We start from the raw sequence: 16,697 nt of genomic DNA, 5'->3' as shown, positions 1-16,697 counted from the left end.
ACGGACCCAGGCATCCAATAACAAAGAAAGGGGTGGAGGGCATCGTTCCAGGCTGAGGCACAGAGCGGGCACAAACACGGAGGTGCAAAACCACGGGCGGGGGGGTACGAAGGGCCTACAGCTGGAAAGATGGCAGTTGCCGTGTGAAAGCAATGAGGCAGAGGGAGGACTTAGGGAAACAATTAATGGCTTGAGGCCTCTGCTTCAAGAAGGATAATCCACTGCGACAGTGAACACCACTCCCGTGGAGGGAACCCCGAAGGACAGGCGCCATCGCCCAGCCTTAGTTTTCATGTGGAACGCAATTAACCCCTAAAGAACGAACTCCAGAGTAGAGTTTCCGACCTATCTTTAGAACTTTTCAAATGAGATCCCAGCCCCCGACCTGGCCCTGCACCCCCAGGACGGCGCTTTATAAAACGAATCCAGTGGAGCCGCTCTGGAGGTGGCCGCTGGCCGGGAGGCCCTGACCCCGTCCTCGCGCTCTCCTTACGGGGCTCCACGCCGTCACGGGGCACCATTCAGAGACCACCGGAGCTGAGTACGAGCACCTTTCACAAAGCAGAACAAGCCACCCCAAAGGAGTTCCAAGGGGCCAAGCGCTCCTACAGAGATGAACAGTTCCACTTCCTGTTGCCACATTTGAAACTATTTATTGAATGAGGCAGTAATAGACAGAATGGAAAACAACACAGAATCCATGCTCTGCTACTTGGGTTTTGCTCTTCTTCTTCTTCTTCTTGGCAATTTCTCAAACTATTAGGAGGTTATTTCACCACAAAGGAACACGGACTTTAAAGCCCCTGAACAGCTTCACAATGACGATAAAAAATAATAATTAAAAAAATAACAAGTTGTAGAACTAGGACTGTTTATATGTAAATTTCCCTTCCCTCCCCCTATTACGTACAGAAAAAAACATACAAAGAACATTAGATAGTTTTATATAAAACAAGCAAATACAAGAATCTGAAACTTTTCTCAAAGGCTGAGCAAGACGTGAAGAATCTTTTAATGTCGCATTAAAAAAACCACATTAAATACACTATCACACGTGGGGGCCCGGGAGGAGGGAGGAAGAGTTGTCCCTGTACTCAAGGAGCAGAGATTTGGCCTGTCGAGAAGTCAGGTGAATTTAGCCACTTGGAGACTCAGGGCTTGCAGCTGAGAAATCACAGAATTTAAAGTGACCGAGAACACCCAGACCGGTCAACACCTGTGAGGAGGAAGCTGGGGGGCCTGGCCCACCAGGCTGCACCTGGGAAAACCGCAGTGTCCCTTCTGAACCAGGGCCTGCTCCAGGGCTGCAGGTAACACCCAGGTCCCTTTCTCTTCCAAGGCCCCGCAGGATGAAGAGGACCTTCCTCGAGCCGGGTGCCCCTGTCACTTCCAGTCGCCTCTGTTAAGCTACAGAAAGTTACTGGAAAGGAAAAAATTGCTCCCATTGGTGTGCCCTGGTCTTTGAAGATTTGTCTCTCCCTCCTTCCTTTCCCCTTCCAACCCCTCCCCTCCCCCTCCCACTCTCTCCCCTCCAAGCACACGCCCACAAGCACACTTGACGCTCACACGCTCCTCAAACCCTTAATACTTCTGTTACCTTCAGTTCATATACATGACCGATTCAGGACTGACCTTAAAACCAAAGCAACATTTTAATAGTCATGAGATCAAGAAGGCTTCCTGGGAAGGGGAGGAGATGGGAGGCTGAAGAAATCCCTCTTGTCCCTGCCTGGAGCTTTAAGGACATTCACCGGCCTGTGGCAAGGTCAGCACCTGGGCCAGCCCGAGGAGCATCTCAGCTGCCAGACCATGAGGCCCTTGGACCTTGCAAACACAATTTCTGGACCCCACCCCGTTTTGGAACCTCCTTCCTCAGGTGAGTCCAGCAGGGAGAGTTCTGGGTGGCCACTGGGAGGCAGCTTTGGTGAAGGGCATGGTCACCTCCGCCTGAGTTTGTCAGTAGCTCAACGCATGACCCTGGTATGAACAAAAACCGGGTGACTGTGTCTGGCCACGTACCCTACACCCACTAAACTGGGTGAATTATTTTATTCCACAGCTCACCTTGATTTCATACAGATAATTCCATGCGGGTTTCATATATATATATATATATACATATATATATATACATACATACATATATATACTTTATATATATGTAAATGTGTATATCCATATGTACACATATACATATATTCACACTCACACGTACACACACATAAGTATACACACATGTTTCTGCAGAAAGAAGTCCTGCCACAATTTGGCTTTTTTGGGACAGTGAAATCGACAACACAGTATCCTATTCCACCAATCCCAGAAAATCAAGAGTGGTGCTTTAAAAAATGCAATTCCAAAACCCACTGCCTTTCTTCCTTTTTAAAAAAAAGGTTAACAAAACTTTTCTTCCAAAGTCGAGAGACTTAATTCCATTTGATTGCACCTCTGCAAACGTGTAAAAAATTTTGAAGTAGACTAGAAAACGATGTCATGGTACGGCCGCGTGTCACTGTTCCAACGTCACCACCTCCACAGCCTGGCCGTCCATGGTGACTGTGCTGTCCGATATCCGGGTGGTCACAGGGGCCATGGCCACCTGCACCGGCCCGTTGCCCTGGGCGAGGCTGGTTACCACAGTCTGGTACATGCTCACGGGGATCTGGACCAGTCCTGGGGAGACAAAGGGGAGACGTCCGGTTGGGATCGGGCTCAGCTTCCCAGATGCTGGCTGGGCAGGGCAACCAGCCCCAGACCCTCCAGGGCACCACCGTCAGCCTCATGTACTCGCACACCGACTGTCCAGGCACAAATACATCCCTCCTCTTACCCACGGTCATTCCGTAAAACAGACTATCAGGAAAGTAAGTTCGAAGAAACCGTGGAAATGGGCCCTAGGGCAGGGCCTCCCCAACTTGCCAGGAGATGAGCCTGCCTGCCTCTTATTTTAGGAAGCAAGGCTGGTCAGGTGTGAACCCTCCTCCCCAGCCCAGCCCTCCTGACTGCCTCCTTCCACTGGGAAAGGCTGCCATTAATTCTCTTTGATGTTCTGCTACTGACTTCTTCAAACGGCCGCCTGCCTATGCTCAAGTTTCTCTCAGCTTGAAAAAATGTCTCCCTCAATCCTGTCCTATTTGCTTGGCCATTGCCCCTCCCTTCAGTGTTTGCTTATTAAAAAAAGGGGGGGGGATGGCTCCTGGGTGGCTCGGTCAGTTAAATGTCCGACTCTTGATTTCAGCTCAGGTCATGATCTCAGGGTCGTGAGACTGAGCCCTGTGTCATGTGTGAAGTGTTCACACTGGGCAGGAAGGCTGCTTAAGATTCTCTCTCTTCCTCTCCCTCTGCCCTCCCCACCACTCTCAAAAAAAAAAAAAAAAAGCCTAGGGCATTGTTTTCTTTATTTTAGATCCACAGACCAGTAAAATTTAAAAATACATTTTGGGGTCAACTTAAAATAAAAAGACCCAACTGCCTCCCAGTATCACTATTATTGCACAGTAGAAAGGACAGCTTAACGCGAAGGAAGGAAGAAGCACATCATCTCAGAAAAGGGCAGTCCTTCCTAAGAAAGCAAAGTTGATAGTTCTATATGACATATTGAAGAAAAAAAAAAGGATTTCCAGTTAAATGAGGCAGAATAAATGCACATTATCAAGCTCCTCTTCCTTATGAAACTAAAATTGTAATGAAGTGGGAAGAGGGATATAAATGAGGGAGGTCAACATGTTTTTGGGAGATGAAAAGCAAATGTAAAGTGGTCCCGACTAATCAGAGAAGTGGGAGTAGAAGGTCCTGTGTCCATGGAGGGCACAGGACATGGAGGCCTCACCACTGCAGAGAGAGACGAGGCTGAAAACAGGCACTCGTTAAAAGCACGTGCCAATTCCAACGCGGAGACAGCCCGACCTTTGTTGACAGGCCATCTGAGGTGGTGCCGCTGTTCTGAGAAGCTGACCTGGAGGGGCTGGAAAAGGCCACGGTGCTCTGCTGGGTGGGGCCGTGGGGGGAAGACACGGAGAACTCTGGCCTGCTCTGCCGGCACCTACCCCGGGGCCTACAGACACTAGCTGTGCCCCTCACTCCCTGACAACCGGCTCTCACTCCTCAGGAACGCAAGGTTGCAGACGATGGGGGTGGGGGAGGGGAGACAGCCCCAGAACCCTAGTATCTTCAGGGAAGAGATTTGTATCCTAAACATGGGATGCTTTTCTTAGAAAGGAATATGAGAAAAACTTTAAAATAAAAAATCTAATAGATTAAATACATTCCAAAGAAAGCAGAAGATAAAGTCGAGGAAATTTCTCAGTAGGAAAGATTAAAAGATGGAAAGGAGGACAGAAAATATGAGACCGAAGGTGTCCAACCTCTGATAAAACAGAATTCCAGAGACAGTAAAAAAAACAGAAGGTAGGAAATTATCAGACACATTGTAAATAAATTTCTAGAGCTGAAAAACGAGTTCATTGAAAAGGCCCATTAGATGCCCAGCAGACAAGATGACAAAAGATCAAGACACTAACACATCTTTGCCAAATTTCAGAACACCAGGGATAAAGCAAAGATCCTGAAAGACTCCAGAAAGAAAAAAAAAAAAGCCCTATACAAAGAACTGAGAGTTGGGACTATGGCGGGACTTCTCAAAAGCAGCCTGGAAGCTAGGCGATGAAGGAGGAGATGACTTCAAGTATCTGAGGGAGAGTGCTTTCCGCCTAGAACTGCTCCCGGCCCAGGAAATGATACCCCTGTCAACTGAGCGTGAGGGCAGAAGAAAGGCATCTTCAGACCTGTGAGGGGCAGAAACGCTGGCCACCCACACATGCTTTCTCAGGAAGCTCTGAAGGACTGCCCCACAGCAACGAGAGAGAAAACTACAAAAGAGGTGGCCGTGGGATCTGGGAGACAGAGAACCACTGTGAAGAGCCGTGGGGCAGGCTGAGGGGCCCCGGACCAGAGCTCTGCAGCAGCTCTGAGAGCTCAGAGAGGGGAGACCGGCACGCCCGCCTGGGGACGAGAACTGAGAGGGATTTTCCAGAAGTGGGTAGAACCGGTGATTACTGCCTAAAAAACAAGGGAAAAAGCAAGTAGTAACCGTGATAATATACTTTTCTTAGCAGTGAACAGCTTTTATGTAAGTTATAATAATATAAACATACAAAGTAAGTTATCAAGAAATTGCAATGAAGTCTCAACTCAAGAAATAACAACTTAAGACTTTTAGAGAAGTAAAGATACACACTAGAAAGAGCGAGCAGGAAGTGTTGCCTCTAGGGTATAATCTTTTTTAAAAAAGGCCCTTTAGTCCTCTTTGACGTTTAAAGCCATGTATCACTTTGTTGAAAATAAAACCTAATTTTAAAAAGAGATGTTTTATCAGAATATTTTCTAATGCAAAAAAACCCCAAACAAATCCAAGAAAATGTTATTTTATGTTAAATTATATCTGTTTTCTAGAGGAAAGTCTTGTCAGTTTTGGGATCCATATTTGATGATACAACGTGAAATGGGCTTGATGTTTTGTTTCGTGACAGTCATTTTTGGAAATCCAAGCTAACCCCGCTGTGTGTTAACAGGATTTGAGGGCCTGGCCCACCCTCCCTCACACTTGCTGCGCTGGGCCTGGCATTGACCCCAGAAGGCAATGGGGTTCAGTTTCCCTCATCTAGACTTTGCATATGGCTGTTAAATGTCTCTAACCAAACCTCTTTCATTTCACCTCTCCCTGCCACCTGAGAGATCTTTCTAGATCACATCACTCCTCCATCTCAAACTTTTCAAATTCCATGTTAAAAAGGTTCCCAAAGGGGCGCCTGGGTGGCTCAGTCCATTAAGCGTCTGCCTTTGGCTCAGGTCATGATCCCGGGGTCCTGGGATCGAGCCCCACTCCGGGCTCCCTGCTCAGCTCTGCTCGTGCTCTCTAATAAATGAATAAAATCTTTAAGAAAAAAAAAAAAAAGGTTGGGGCGCCTGGGTGGCACAGCGGTTAAGCATCTGCCTTCAGCTCAGGGCGTGATCCTGGCGTTATGGGATCGAGCCCCACATCAGACTCCTCTGCTATGAGCCTGCTTCTTCCTCTCCCACTCCCCCTGCTTGTGTTCCCTCTCTCGCTGGCTGTCTCTATCTCTGTCAAATAAATAAATAAAATCTTAAAAAAAAAAAAAAGGTTCCCAAAGCCTATGCTCGTTTGACATGGTATTTAAGACATTTTGTGCTCTGCCCTGGTCTAGCTTTGTAGTCTCCCTCCCCCCCCTCCCTCCCTCCCTCACCAGAGACACTTTGTGCTCAGGGCACCGCCCGGGCACCTCTCACCTCCCAACATGGCGGTCACACTCCTTCCTCTCGGCCTTTGCTCACATTGTTCACTACTGGCAATTCCCACACTCCTCACTCCTTTCCCTTTAAAGACTGGTTCAAAAAAAAATAAATATAAGGAACATGAAATTCAAAAAAATATGTAATGGAAATGAAATTAAAACAAAAACAAAAAAATGGGTTCTGTTGTCCCTCCTCTGGGAAGCTGGCCCCATCCCAGCCCCAGTCAATACTGAGAGTGGCCTCCTCTGGATTCTCGGGGAGCACCGGCACAGTAGTGCATTATCTGGCGTGGCCCAGTAAATGTGTGTGGATAGGCCTTCCTGTTTGACAGAGGGCTACTTCAGGGCCAGGCGTGGCTCTGGTTCATGTTGTTTCCCCCAATGTGAGGTACAAGATGTGCCAGAAGGGCAACAGGCCAAGGGAGTCTATTACTGGCCTCAGCAATGTGCAGCCGGGCCCTACTCCCTGGCCTCTAGACTCCAGGAATGGCCAGGGAGTGAAGATCGTACCACCCCTCCCACCCCCCCACTGCATTCATGATCATCATCACTTTTGTCCTCTTCTGGTCACAAGAGGCGAGGCAAAACGCACGAAGTAACGCAGAATGACCCCTGGCAAAGCCAGGACACCTGGGTCCTCCCGCAAAGAAGCCACATGCTGGCAAACAGCAACTAAACTAGAAGCAAAGACCCGTCTCATTTCATTACTCTTGCTTCTGAGCTCCATGCAGTTCCGAAAGCTCCAAACTTGGGGAACAAGTTGCACACTTGATAAATACAGGGACCACTGTGAGCAGGAAGACTTCCTCATAATGAACCACCATCCTGGGATGGGGATGGGGGGTGGGTGGGTGGGTGTGATTAGAGACTTAAAGAATTGTCATAGTCACACCTCTGGTTTATGATGTTTTCCCTTCCGATGATGTGGATCCACACCCAACACTGTTGTTAGAAGCTTCAGTACCATGGAAGACCCGGATAAAATGGACAAAGAGGCAAATGCAGAAATATCTATCAGCTGCCACTGCTATAATCAGAACAATCTCTGAACACAAACTGATCCTGCAATTCCTCAGTGGCCCAAGGGATATCAAGTCCAAATCTCTTTGCAGGATTTAAACCCTTCATGTCAGCCCCTGTCGTTCAGTTGAGCCCAGTGACCATGAATCCGCCCTGGCTTTACACTCCAGTCAGGTGAACGACCATGACCTGTGTACGACGGTGACTTCTGCCTGGAATGCTGGGCTGGGGCTAGTTCCTTGAATGGGCTCCGACTCTTCCTTCCACAGTCAGCGGCAGTCTCTCCTGCTCGGCCTTGGCCCCTGTTCTCCGGAGGTCACGAGCACTCTGTACTGGCCTCCCTGGAGGCAGTGGGCGTGTTCACCATCACTGCGTGCATGTCTTGTCTTCGGGAGGACTGTCAGCTCCTTGAGGGATGGAGTCTCCATCTTTGAGTGCTCAGCAATCAGCAGGGGTCAAGGAATGAGGTCTGCACTCGTGCAGGAAACCTGCCTTCTGAGGTTGCACAGGTGTCCCTCCCGGATACGGGGTGACTGAGGCAGCCCAGGCTCAGGGTGATGAGGCTGTTTCAGGGCAGGAGCTCCCAGTCCAGAGAACAGTTGAGTAAAAAGGACTACGCTCAGGGCTCATCGAAAGGAAACCACTTTTAAAGATTTCATCTTCTGGGGGTGCCTGGGTGGCTCTGTCGGTTAAGCATCTGCCTTCAGCTCAGGTCATGATCTCAGGGTCCTGGGATCGAGCCCCACATCGGGCTCCCTGCTCAGCGGGGGGGCGGGGGGGTCTGCTTCTCCCTCTCCCTCTGCCCTTCCCCCTGCTCGTGCTCTCTCTTGCTCACTCTCTCTCTCTCTCAAATAAATAAAATCTTAAAAAAAAATAAAGATTTCAGGGACAGCTGGGTGGCTCAGTTGGTTAAGCATCTGCCTTCAGCTGAGGTCAGGATCCCAGGGTCCTGGAATCGAGTCCTGCATCGGGCTCTTTGCTCAGCAAGGAGCCTGCTTCTCCCTCTGCCTGCCGCTCTCTCTGTCTCTCTCTGTCAAATAAATAAATAAAATCTTAAAAAAAATATAAAGATTTCATCTTCTGTATTTCACCTGACGATCAGGGAAGGAATAAATCTGGCCTCTACAACTGGGTGACGAAGTGACTGCTACACAAAGCTGTCTCGAGAGTGAATGGTGACAGCAACTGTATCTCTGAAAAGCTCTATGGAGGGCAAAATCCCACGTTCAGGGTCATTTCATAACCCCGAATGCCTCGAAATCCCATTGCCATTATTTTCTACAAGCGGTTTCAGTCTACCTCCACCTTCAATGAGCGCATTAGCATCCTACTGTGGGGATTTTAGAATTTCGGACTCTCTCTCTCTCACATAGCCATTTTGGCATGGGATTAGATTAAATCGTCTCAGCGGCTCTGACCCGGTGGCCGTCCTGTCCACCGAGGGGCCGGGGGAGGGGCGGAGGCCGGCAAGCCAGCGCACTAAGTCGGCGGCTGCCCTGAGAGGAGAGATGATTGAACGCTGAGGCACAGTAATCAGGCTGGGACTGTCCCTGCATCTGCTCAGCCCGGCCCTGATTAGCCCTAATCGAGAAGGTGCATGTTAATCTCAGTTCGTATTCTGGGTCATTTCGATTGACTAAGGAACAGGAAGCCCTTCACATTCTACTTTAAAGGTTGGAAGTTCTCTCGTCTTTCCCAGAGACCCTGTACAGTCCTAGCAGTAAGTCTCTTGGCGTTTGTACAGAACTTTCCAAAGCCCTCTTATATCCACCGTGTCGCCTCTGGCTTCTGCTAAGACCCTAGAGAAGCAGGCAGGGCAGGTGGTCCTCCCTGTCACAAATGCTAGGCAAATGCCTCTGGCAGAACTATGGACTTAGCCTAAAGGCACATTTTATAAAGTCCTGAAATTAAGTACCCCAGTCTCTAGGACCCCAGTATTTCAAAGCCATAAGAAACCTTAGCATTTGTTCAGTTTAGTAAATCCCTTTCTTCTTCTTTAAACTCAAAAGTAAACAGATAAAAAGTTTATTAAAAAAAAAAAGTAAACACGGAGCAAGAGACACTGAGTGGTCTTTTTCCCGAGATGACTGAGTTGTGGCAAAGCCAGGCGTCCAGGCTCTCGATCTGGGAGTCCTTCCATGTACCCCACCGCCCTGACATGGAACAACACGCCGGCAGGACCTGGCAAGTGGAGGACTACCCTTTTTGGGCTCATTGCTGCCTCTCCCCTCAGGCTTCCAGGCCAGGTTTACAGAATTGGCCGAACGGGGAAGAGGCCAAAGGTGCCTCAGAAGCCACAGGTCCCAGCACAAGCCACAGGTCCCAGCACAAGATTTCCTTGTCCAACAGCAGTCAGACTAAAATCCCTGGAGGATCTGCTGGCTCTGGGACCCCATTCCCCTGTAAAAGACGAGACTCAACGCCTGCGCATTTCTCTCCCACCGGGTATCACATTCGCAAGCCCACAAGGTCAAACACGCTCCTCCCAGTCTTCCCCCAGGGCAGTAAGCGGCCACTACATCCCTCCAGTTGCTCAGGCCGAAAACTCTGCGGTCATCTTTGACTTCACATAGGATACATCAACAAATCCTGTCAACCTGCCCTTCCCGTATAAACCCAGAGTTCAGCCACTTGTTTTTGCTGCCTCCCTGGACAAAATCCTATCATCTCTTGCCAGGACTACATTTAAAAAAAAATTCTATATATATATATTTTTTTATTTTTTATTACAGAGAGTGAGAGAGCATGTGTGTGCAGGAGGGAGGGGCAGAGGGAGAGGGAGAGAGAGAATCTTAAGCAGGCTCCACGCCCAGCACGGAGCCCCAGAATGGCACTAGACCCCACGGCCCTGAAATCATGACCTGAGCCAAAACTGAGTTGGATGCTCAACCGACTGAACCACCCAGGCGCCCTGCCAGGACTATGTTTCATCTTCCTTCGAAATCGCCAGGCTTCAGCCCCTGCTCCACTGTAGCCAGAGGGATCTTCTAAAACCTCCACGTGACACGATGGGTATCAGGACAGCCTCTGAAAATTCAGACGCCTGGACTAGGCTGGCTCTGATGCAGCTCGCACGCTTTCTACCCAGCACCCTTCAAAGGCCTTTCAAGTCAGATGACCTTCTCGGGGAGGACAGGCAGGGAGACCAACCTCTGAGACAGCCGGGCTTCTACTCGGAGTCTCCAAGGAGACCCCCCGCACAGGGTCCATTCTTCGAGGGACCTGTTCGTCTTGCCAGGGCCATCATTTTGCACAAGGTGATCATTTGCCTCTTACGTTTCCCCCCCTTTCAGGAGAATCTCGATTTTAACAGAGACTTCATTTTGAAAAACAGGTAACACAGAGGGCATAGTAAAGAAGGTATGAAAAGGGTATAGGGTTGAAAACAGTCTCCCTCCCAGAGGTAACCATTGTGGCCAGTTTCGTGGCTGGCCAATAGTCTATCTGAGATTGTGCATTTGGAAACGTGTGTCTGTGTATCTTCCCCATTTGAACAATGTGCACTGTTCATATTCTTCTGCACCTCACTTTTTCGGGATCTTTACTTACAAGTACAAAGATAATGGCTTGCTTTATTTTTTTTTAGTGGCTGCAGAGTATTCCATTTGCATGAAGGTGCTTAATGTTTTTTTCACGTCAGACGGGTCATGCGCTGTTGGTGTAACAAGGTTTGAGGGAGGCACATGGTGCCCAACAGCGTGAGCGCCCCGTCATCACGCTTATGAACCACAGAATCTGGAGGTGCTTGATTTTGACTAACCAGCGCTCTGATGACTCACACCTCGGTTTTCCAATCTTTTGCTATGGTGCCAAATGTACTGCAATTTCTCACAAATGCAAAGCATAAATACCAGAGATGACTTCTTAAGAGGAGATTTATGCTTTAAAATTTCCTAGGTGCTATAACGGCGGGGGGGGGGGGGGCTCTTAACTGTTCTGCTCAGTCCAATTCCTTTCAAGATTCAAAATAATCTACCTCTAGTAGTGGGATTTAAGATTAAGGCATAAGTGACAGGGGAATATACTTTTGGACAGACATTTGTCTTTGAGCCTCTCAAATCACATTACGTGGGTGGCAGATCATGCCACCACCTCATTTACCTGGTTTTGTCTTCTAATATAAGTGACCATTTGCTCATGTTCAGGGGCTTGGCCTTGTTTTCTGCAGAACAGGAGGCCAGGAGGTTTAGAGTGGTCTGGCTCTGATGGTGGCACCAGGGGAGGCTTTGTGGTAGACCCTGGGCGCCAATGCGAGTAACTCGGAAGGTTAGGGTCACAGCCTTGCACACTCTGTGAATTTATCATTCGTGGGCTCATCTACTCGACCCCTGACCTCTCCTGAGGTAATGAGTTTCACCACTTACCTACTGTAATGGAACACACACGTGCGTGCCTGTGTTTGTGCATATATGCGATTTATTTACTTGGGGGAATTCACTGACTCTCCTGAAGACTAACTCTTTCAGCATTCTGTGATTTGATGAACACGTCTACAGATCACAGTTAGCTAAATCTTTTTGAAATATCGTTTGGCAATGGCCATCCCATCCCACCAAAAAACCCACGAACCATAGAAAAAACCCCCAACTTTTGATGGCTGTCTACTGTGGGAAAAATAAAGTCCACATAGCTACTGGGGTGAAGGATCACATCAGCCTTCCCCATAAATACCCCCCCTTCTCTCTTCGCTACAACCACACCTATCCCCTTCGTGTACCCTCCCCACCACATCTGGTGCCCAGCACTATCCCCCGCCAATGCAAGTCCCGTTTTTTCCAACAATTTCCACATCTTTCCAACAATTTCCACATCAATCGCCATTTCCTGGAGTCACCCCAGATAGCACAGCCCACCAGGTTCTTTCCTTCCTGTGATTTTCCTCCCTCCACCATTTGGCACCAGCTGTGTGCTGTTTCCAAGCAATTACTGTTGTTCTCTGCACAATCTGCTTGCTTAGATTTTGGCAGGACTGTGTCTTTAAGTACTGAGCAGCTGGAACACAGTAGATGCCTAATAATTAAATATGACTACAGATCGTGTTCCTCAGGATTTTTGGACACTTGGTCCCATTCCTATGAGCCTTGGCTTCCACAGACTTTTCACTCCACTCCCGGGTGCGGCGGGACTTTCACAGGACTCTCAAGGCAGTGTAGCCAAATGCTGTAGGTAGCTCAGGTGCGCTGTGTGTGAGGATAAAAGAGGCGGCTTTATTTCCACGAAAGGCTTGCCGGTCAGATGACTACACGTGACTCCCGGCTCTGCCCCTGAATGGCCTGTGGACCTCGCTTTCCTCAGATGTCAAACGGCAGTTACCGATCGCACAGGCTGTCGGGGAACATGTGCTGACTTAGGCGAAGTCTGGCACCGTGCCTGGCACACACGAGGTGTACCACCAATGTCAGCTACTTTTCGGAGATGACTTTGAATAAGAGGTTCGCTGAAGTCTGGTGGGGTCACAGACGTTCGACTAAAGCGCTCAGGAAACAGAAATGAAAGCACAGACAGCACAGATCTCCTTTCAGCAGTGATTTGTTCCTGCCAGGAAGCACATCATTTGCCAAAGGCCTTCAAAGATGTAAAGATTAGAGATAAAAGCCATGAAATCAGGGCAGATGGACTGGCGGGCAGCTTCCTTTCTGAAACGCAGCGATGGGCAGAACTGGCACTGGGGCCGCACCGGGCCATCTATGGACTAGCTGCTCAGTACACTGGTAAATAAATAATCCAGCCGGAACCACTTGTCCATGGTAAGAATGTTCAGTATATGGTCAGGGCAGGAGGATATGATGTCATCACTCTGATAAATTTCTCAACCCCAATAATAACGACATAGGCTCAAGCGTAGCAGAGCACAGAGTTACCTCCTGGCCACGGTCACCCACAACCAGACTGCCCTCCCCCGACCCTACCCCGCGACAAGATAGAGCAGGACAGACAGCCTCAGGAAGAATGGGCCTTTCATTTGCCCTCACAATCTGGGAAACCTTTGGGAATTGTTGTTTGCTGTAACTGAATCGTCCAGCGCAAAGGCCTTCCAAGTTGGTCATGGAAATATCTTTGGTCGGGAGAAAAATATTGATGGGTGTGAGAGAAAAATAGCTAAACAAAGAAATTTATCAAATAAACACAACATTTGGTAGGAGAGAAAGAAATTTTTTAAAGATTTATTTATTTATTTTAGAAAGGGAGTGTGTGTTGTGCGGAGGGCAGAGGGAGAGGGAGTCCCAAGCAGACTCCATGCTAAGCACGGAGCCCAACCAGGGGCTCGATCCCATGACCCTGAGACCACAACCAAGAGTCTGATGCCCAACCGACTGTGCCACCCAGGAGCCCGAAGAGAAAGAACTCTTAAAACCCGAAGATAAAATTTACAGTATAATGTCTTCTGCAGTTTATGGATGTGAAAGCTAGCTAACAGGTATCAGGAAAATGCTGGCTTAAATGGGGAACCAGAAGACTGTACCTGGAAAGGACAGGAATAAATAAGTAAGAAATGAAGCCATGAATTATATTACCTAAGTAAGTTCTGCAGTTTTTAAAGAGCCAACAAACATTATCTTCAGGTGTTTCAAGGGGTGACAGGCGGGAGGGAAGTCCTTTAAAGTCTTATTTGCAGGCTTGAAAAAAAATTTACATCAGTGACCGATGTCTAAGGAAAGCCGCTATTACATGAAGAAAAACAGGCATTAGGTATGTATTGGTATAGAGAGGGGAGAACATGAAAGGAAATCGGGGAAAGAAGCTAGTCGAGTAGGCGGGTGGCAGATAAAGAGGCTGAGAGTAATAAACAAGGACCAGGTGGAAAGAGGACAGTTGCAGGGCAAGAAGGGGAAGATCATGAAAAGAATGTCAATATCAGATGAAAAGGAGATCCAGTGAACCTTCCTGATACTAAAACGAGGAGGAAACAGAGAAAAAGTATTTCTCTCCTAGTTGTTCTGTTTCTGTTATATTAGCTGCTTCTGGGACATTTAATCTTTCTTTTCCGTGTTTTTTAAGTCCATGGCTTTTGGGTGCATTTGAGGGATTTGTGGATTAAAATATGTATTACACCTGGCGTACTGAGTATTCTCATGAAGCCGATAGCAGCCTCACCGGTGCCTTGGTTTAACAGGCACTTCTCGGCATACAAGGTTTTCTCCCTTCTTCTTGCTAGACAATGTCAATCCGCTCTTGGAAAAAACCCTTCCTGTGATGACTTCCATAGCAGAGATTCTGTCCTTTGCCTGATTTTTCAGACCACCAGGAAATTCCTCTTGCCCTCATCCCATAAGCCAAATGTTAAAAATAAATTCATTTTTACTTTATTAGTAAGTGTATTTCAAAGCATATTTTGGAGGGACAGTTTCACAGTTTCCTTTTGAAACTGTTGGAGTGTCCAGGAACGTTAATGCAGTCAGGGGTTCGTGCTTCAGAACCACCGTGGTGTACTATCCTGCAGGCCGAGCGCCCAAAGCAGGGCCGAGCAAGCTCCTCCAAGGCCTGCTGATCTGCCCAGCAGGGCTCTAAACTGAAAATGGCAGGAGAGAAAAGTGTTCAACTAAAGTTTGTGGGACATGTGTATGCTCAGAAGGACATCTGACCTGACTGTAGAGAAGGGCAGGAGATGCCTAGTAAAATCCAGAAGAAATCCCTGTGAAGAAGGACACTCAAGATCCCCAAAGTCTGTGGACCAGTGGATAGGATACGAGCAATATGTGAAGTGTTGATTTTTTTTCTAAGATTTTATTTTTAAGTAATCTCTACACCCAACATGGGGCTTGAACTTATAACCCTGAGATCAAGAGTCACATGCTCCATGGACTAAGCCAGCCAGGTGCTCCAAAAGTGATGTATTTTTTTTTTTTTTAAAGATTTTATTTATTTATTTGACAGAGAGAGACAGCCAGCGAGAGAGGGAACACAAGCAGGGGGAGTGGGAGAGGAAGAAGCAGGCTCATAGCAGAGGAGCCTGATGTGGGGCTCGATCCCGTAACGCTGGGATCACGCCCTGAGCCGAAGGCAGGCGCTTAACCGCTGTGCCACCCAGGCGCCCCTCAAAAGTGATGTATTTTTAAATAGAAAGAAGAAGGGGGTGGGAGATGGCATAACTGGGTGACGGGCATTAAAGAGGGCATGTGATATAATGAGCACGGGGTGTTATATATAACCGATGAACCACTGAACTCCACCTCTGAAACTAATACACTATATGTTAATTAACTGAATTTAAATAAAGTTAAATTAAATTTAAAAAATTAAAAAAAAAATAAATAGAAAGCAGAGCCAAGCTGACAGAAACCTCAGGGGAAAGTCACCATGCAAAGAGTTTGCAGAAGTCAGGTGCAGAAATGAATACAAGAGCCAATCAGGAGTTACCCAGAGTTAGGAATGGAGAATTATTTATTTTTCTGTCATTATTTTCAGGTTTTTTAATTAGGAAAAATTTCAAATAGGCATAAAAGGAGAGAGACTAGCACAAGGAACCCCCTGGACCCCCACTGCCACCTCACGCTGCAAATGTACCCACCATCCAGCCCTTGGTTCTTCTAACCGAACAGGCATAGATTGAGGCAGAAAAGCTTCCAAAGATATTGTACTATTTTTCAACCCCTCACATTTAGCACAATGTGCAGAGTAGCATTTAGAAAACAAACAGTACATAATTCTTAGGAGCACACAAAGAACAGAATTAAATTGGCTTTCAGCAGTGAGATACCTGAAGACAGCAGACCGGAAAGCAGAGATAGTTTTGGGGTTTGATAGCCGCAGAAAAAAAATATATCTCAAACTTCATTTTGTTCAACTGTTTATCCTGCCTTTCCTATCTGGACTATATTCAGCATAACCAAATTGATAATGGGGACAAGTTTTTACGAAAGAATTCCAGCTTCTGCCAGAAAGGCAGAAGGAATGATAACACTAGAGGAATCTCCATGTTTTTATCTCTGCACAAAAGCATCAATGGCTAAACCATTCGGTGGCTGGAGGATGGGCGGGAGAGCAGAGGCTCTGCCATCCGTAGGGGATGTTGCGCCGCGGGTGCTCTACCCTGTGGCCACTACCTTGTTTTCCCAGAGACGAGCCCCCATGAGGCTCGGTCAGCCAGACTGAGTCTGACAACACAGAATTTTCTTTTTTCTTTAAAGATGTTATTTATTTGACAGAGAGAGAGAACAAGCAGGGGGCAGTGGCAGAGAGAGAGGAAGAAGCAGACTCCCTGCTGAACAGGGAGCCCGACGTGGGGCTCGATCCCCATGACCTGAGCCGAAGGCAGACACTTAACTGACTGTGCCACCCAGGCGCCCCAACACAGAACTTTCAAAAAGCACTGAGCAAGATGGGCCCCTGGCACGTGGTGGGGAGGAGCAGCCACAGGACACTGCC

General features: G+C 47.9%; 1 protein-coding gene and 1 non-coding gene across 9 annotated transcripts in view; both read right to left on the bottom strand.

Moving 5' to 3' along the window:
- Positions 1–630: 630 nt before the first annotated feature.
- NRF1 (nuclear respiratory factor 1) overlaps positions 631–16,697 on the bottom strand; it is a 143,223-nt gene continuing 127,156 nt past the window's right edge. For 5 of the 8 annotated variants that reach the window (XM_057304201.1, XM_044388236.3, XM_057304202.1 and 2 more), the window contains 2 exons: positions 6,307–6,402; positions 631–2,673 (listed from right to left, as the gene is read on the bottom strand). In XM_057304201.1, coding sequence (XP_057160184.1) covers positions 2,510–2,673; positions 6,307–6,402 — 260 coding nt within the window. In that variant the 3' untranslated portion in view covers positions 631–2,509. The remainder of the gene's footprint in view (positions 2,674–6,306; positions 6,403–16,697) is intronic. The other 3 variants (XM_026510985.4, XM_026511042.4, XM_057304204.1) reach the window with 2 other exon arrangements.
- LOC113267278 (small nucleolar RNA U13) lies at positions 10,966–11,066 on the bottom strand. Its single transcript, XR_003320686.1, has one exon. It is a non-coding gene; the product is annotated as a small nucleolar RNA U13 (small nucleolar RNA).

Source organism: Ursus arctos, unplaced genomic scaffold (assembly GCF_023065955.2).
Source record: "Ursus arctos isolate Adak ecotype North America unplaced genomic scaffold, UrsArc2.0 scaffold_3, whole genome shotgun sequence".
NCBI classification, from domain to species: domain Eukaryota; kingdom Metazoa; phylum Chordata; class Mammalia; order Carnivora; family Ursidae; genus Ursus; species Ursus arctos.
The sequence above is the reverse complement of the archived record's forward strand: the minus strand, read 5'-3'. Positions and strand labels throughout refer to the sequence as shown.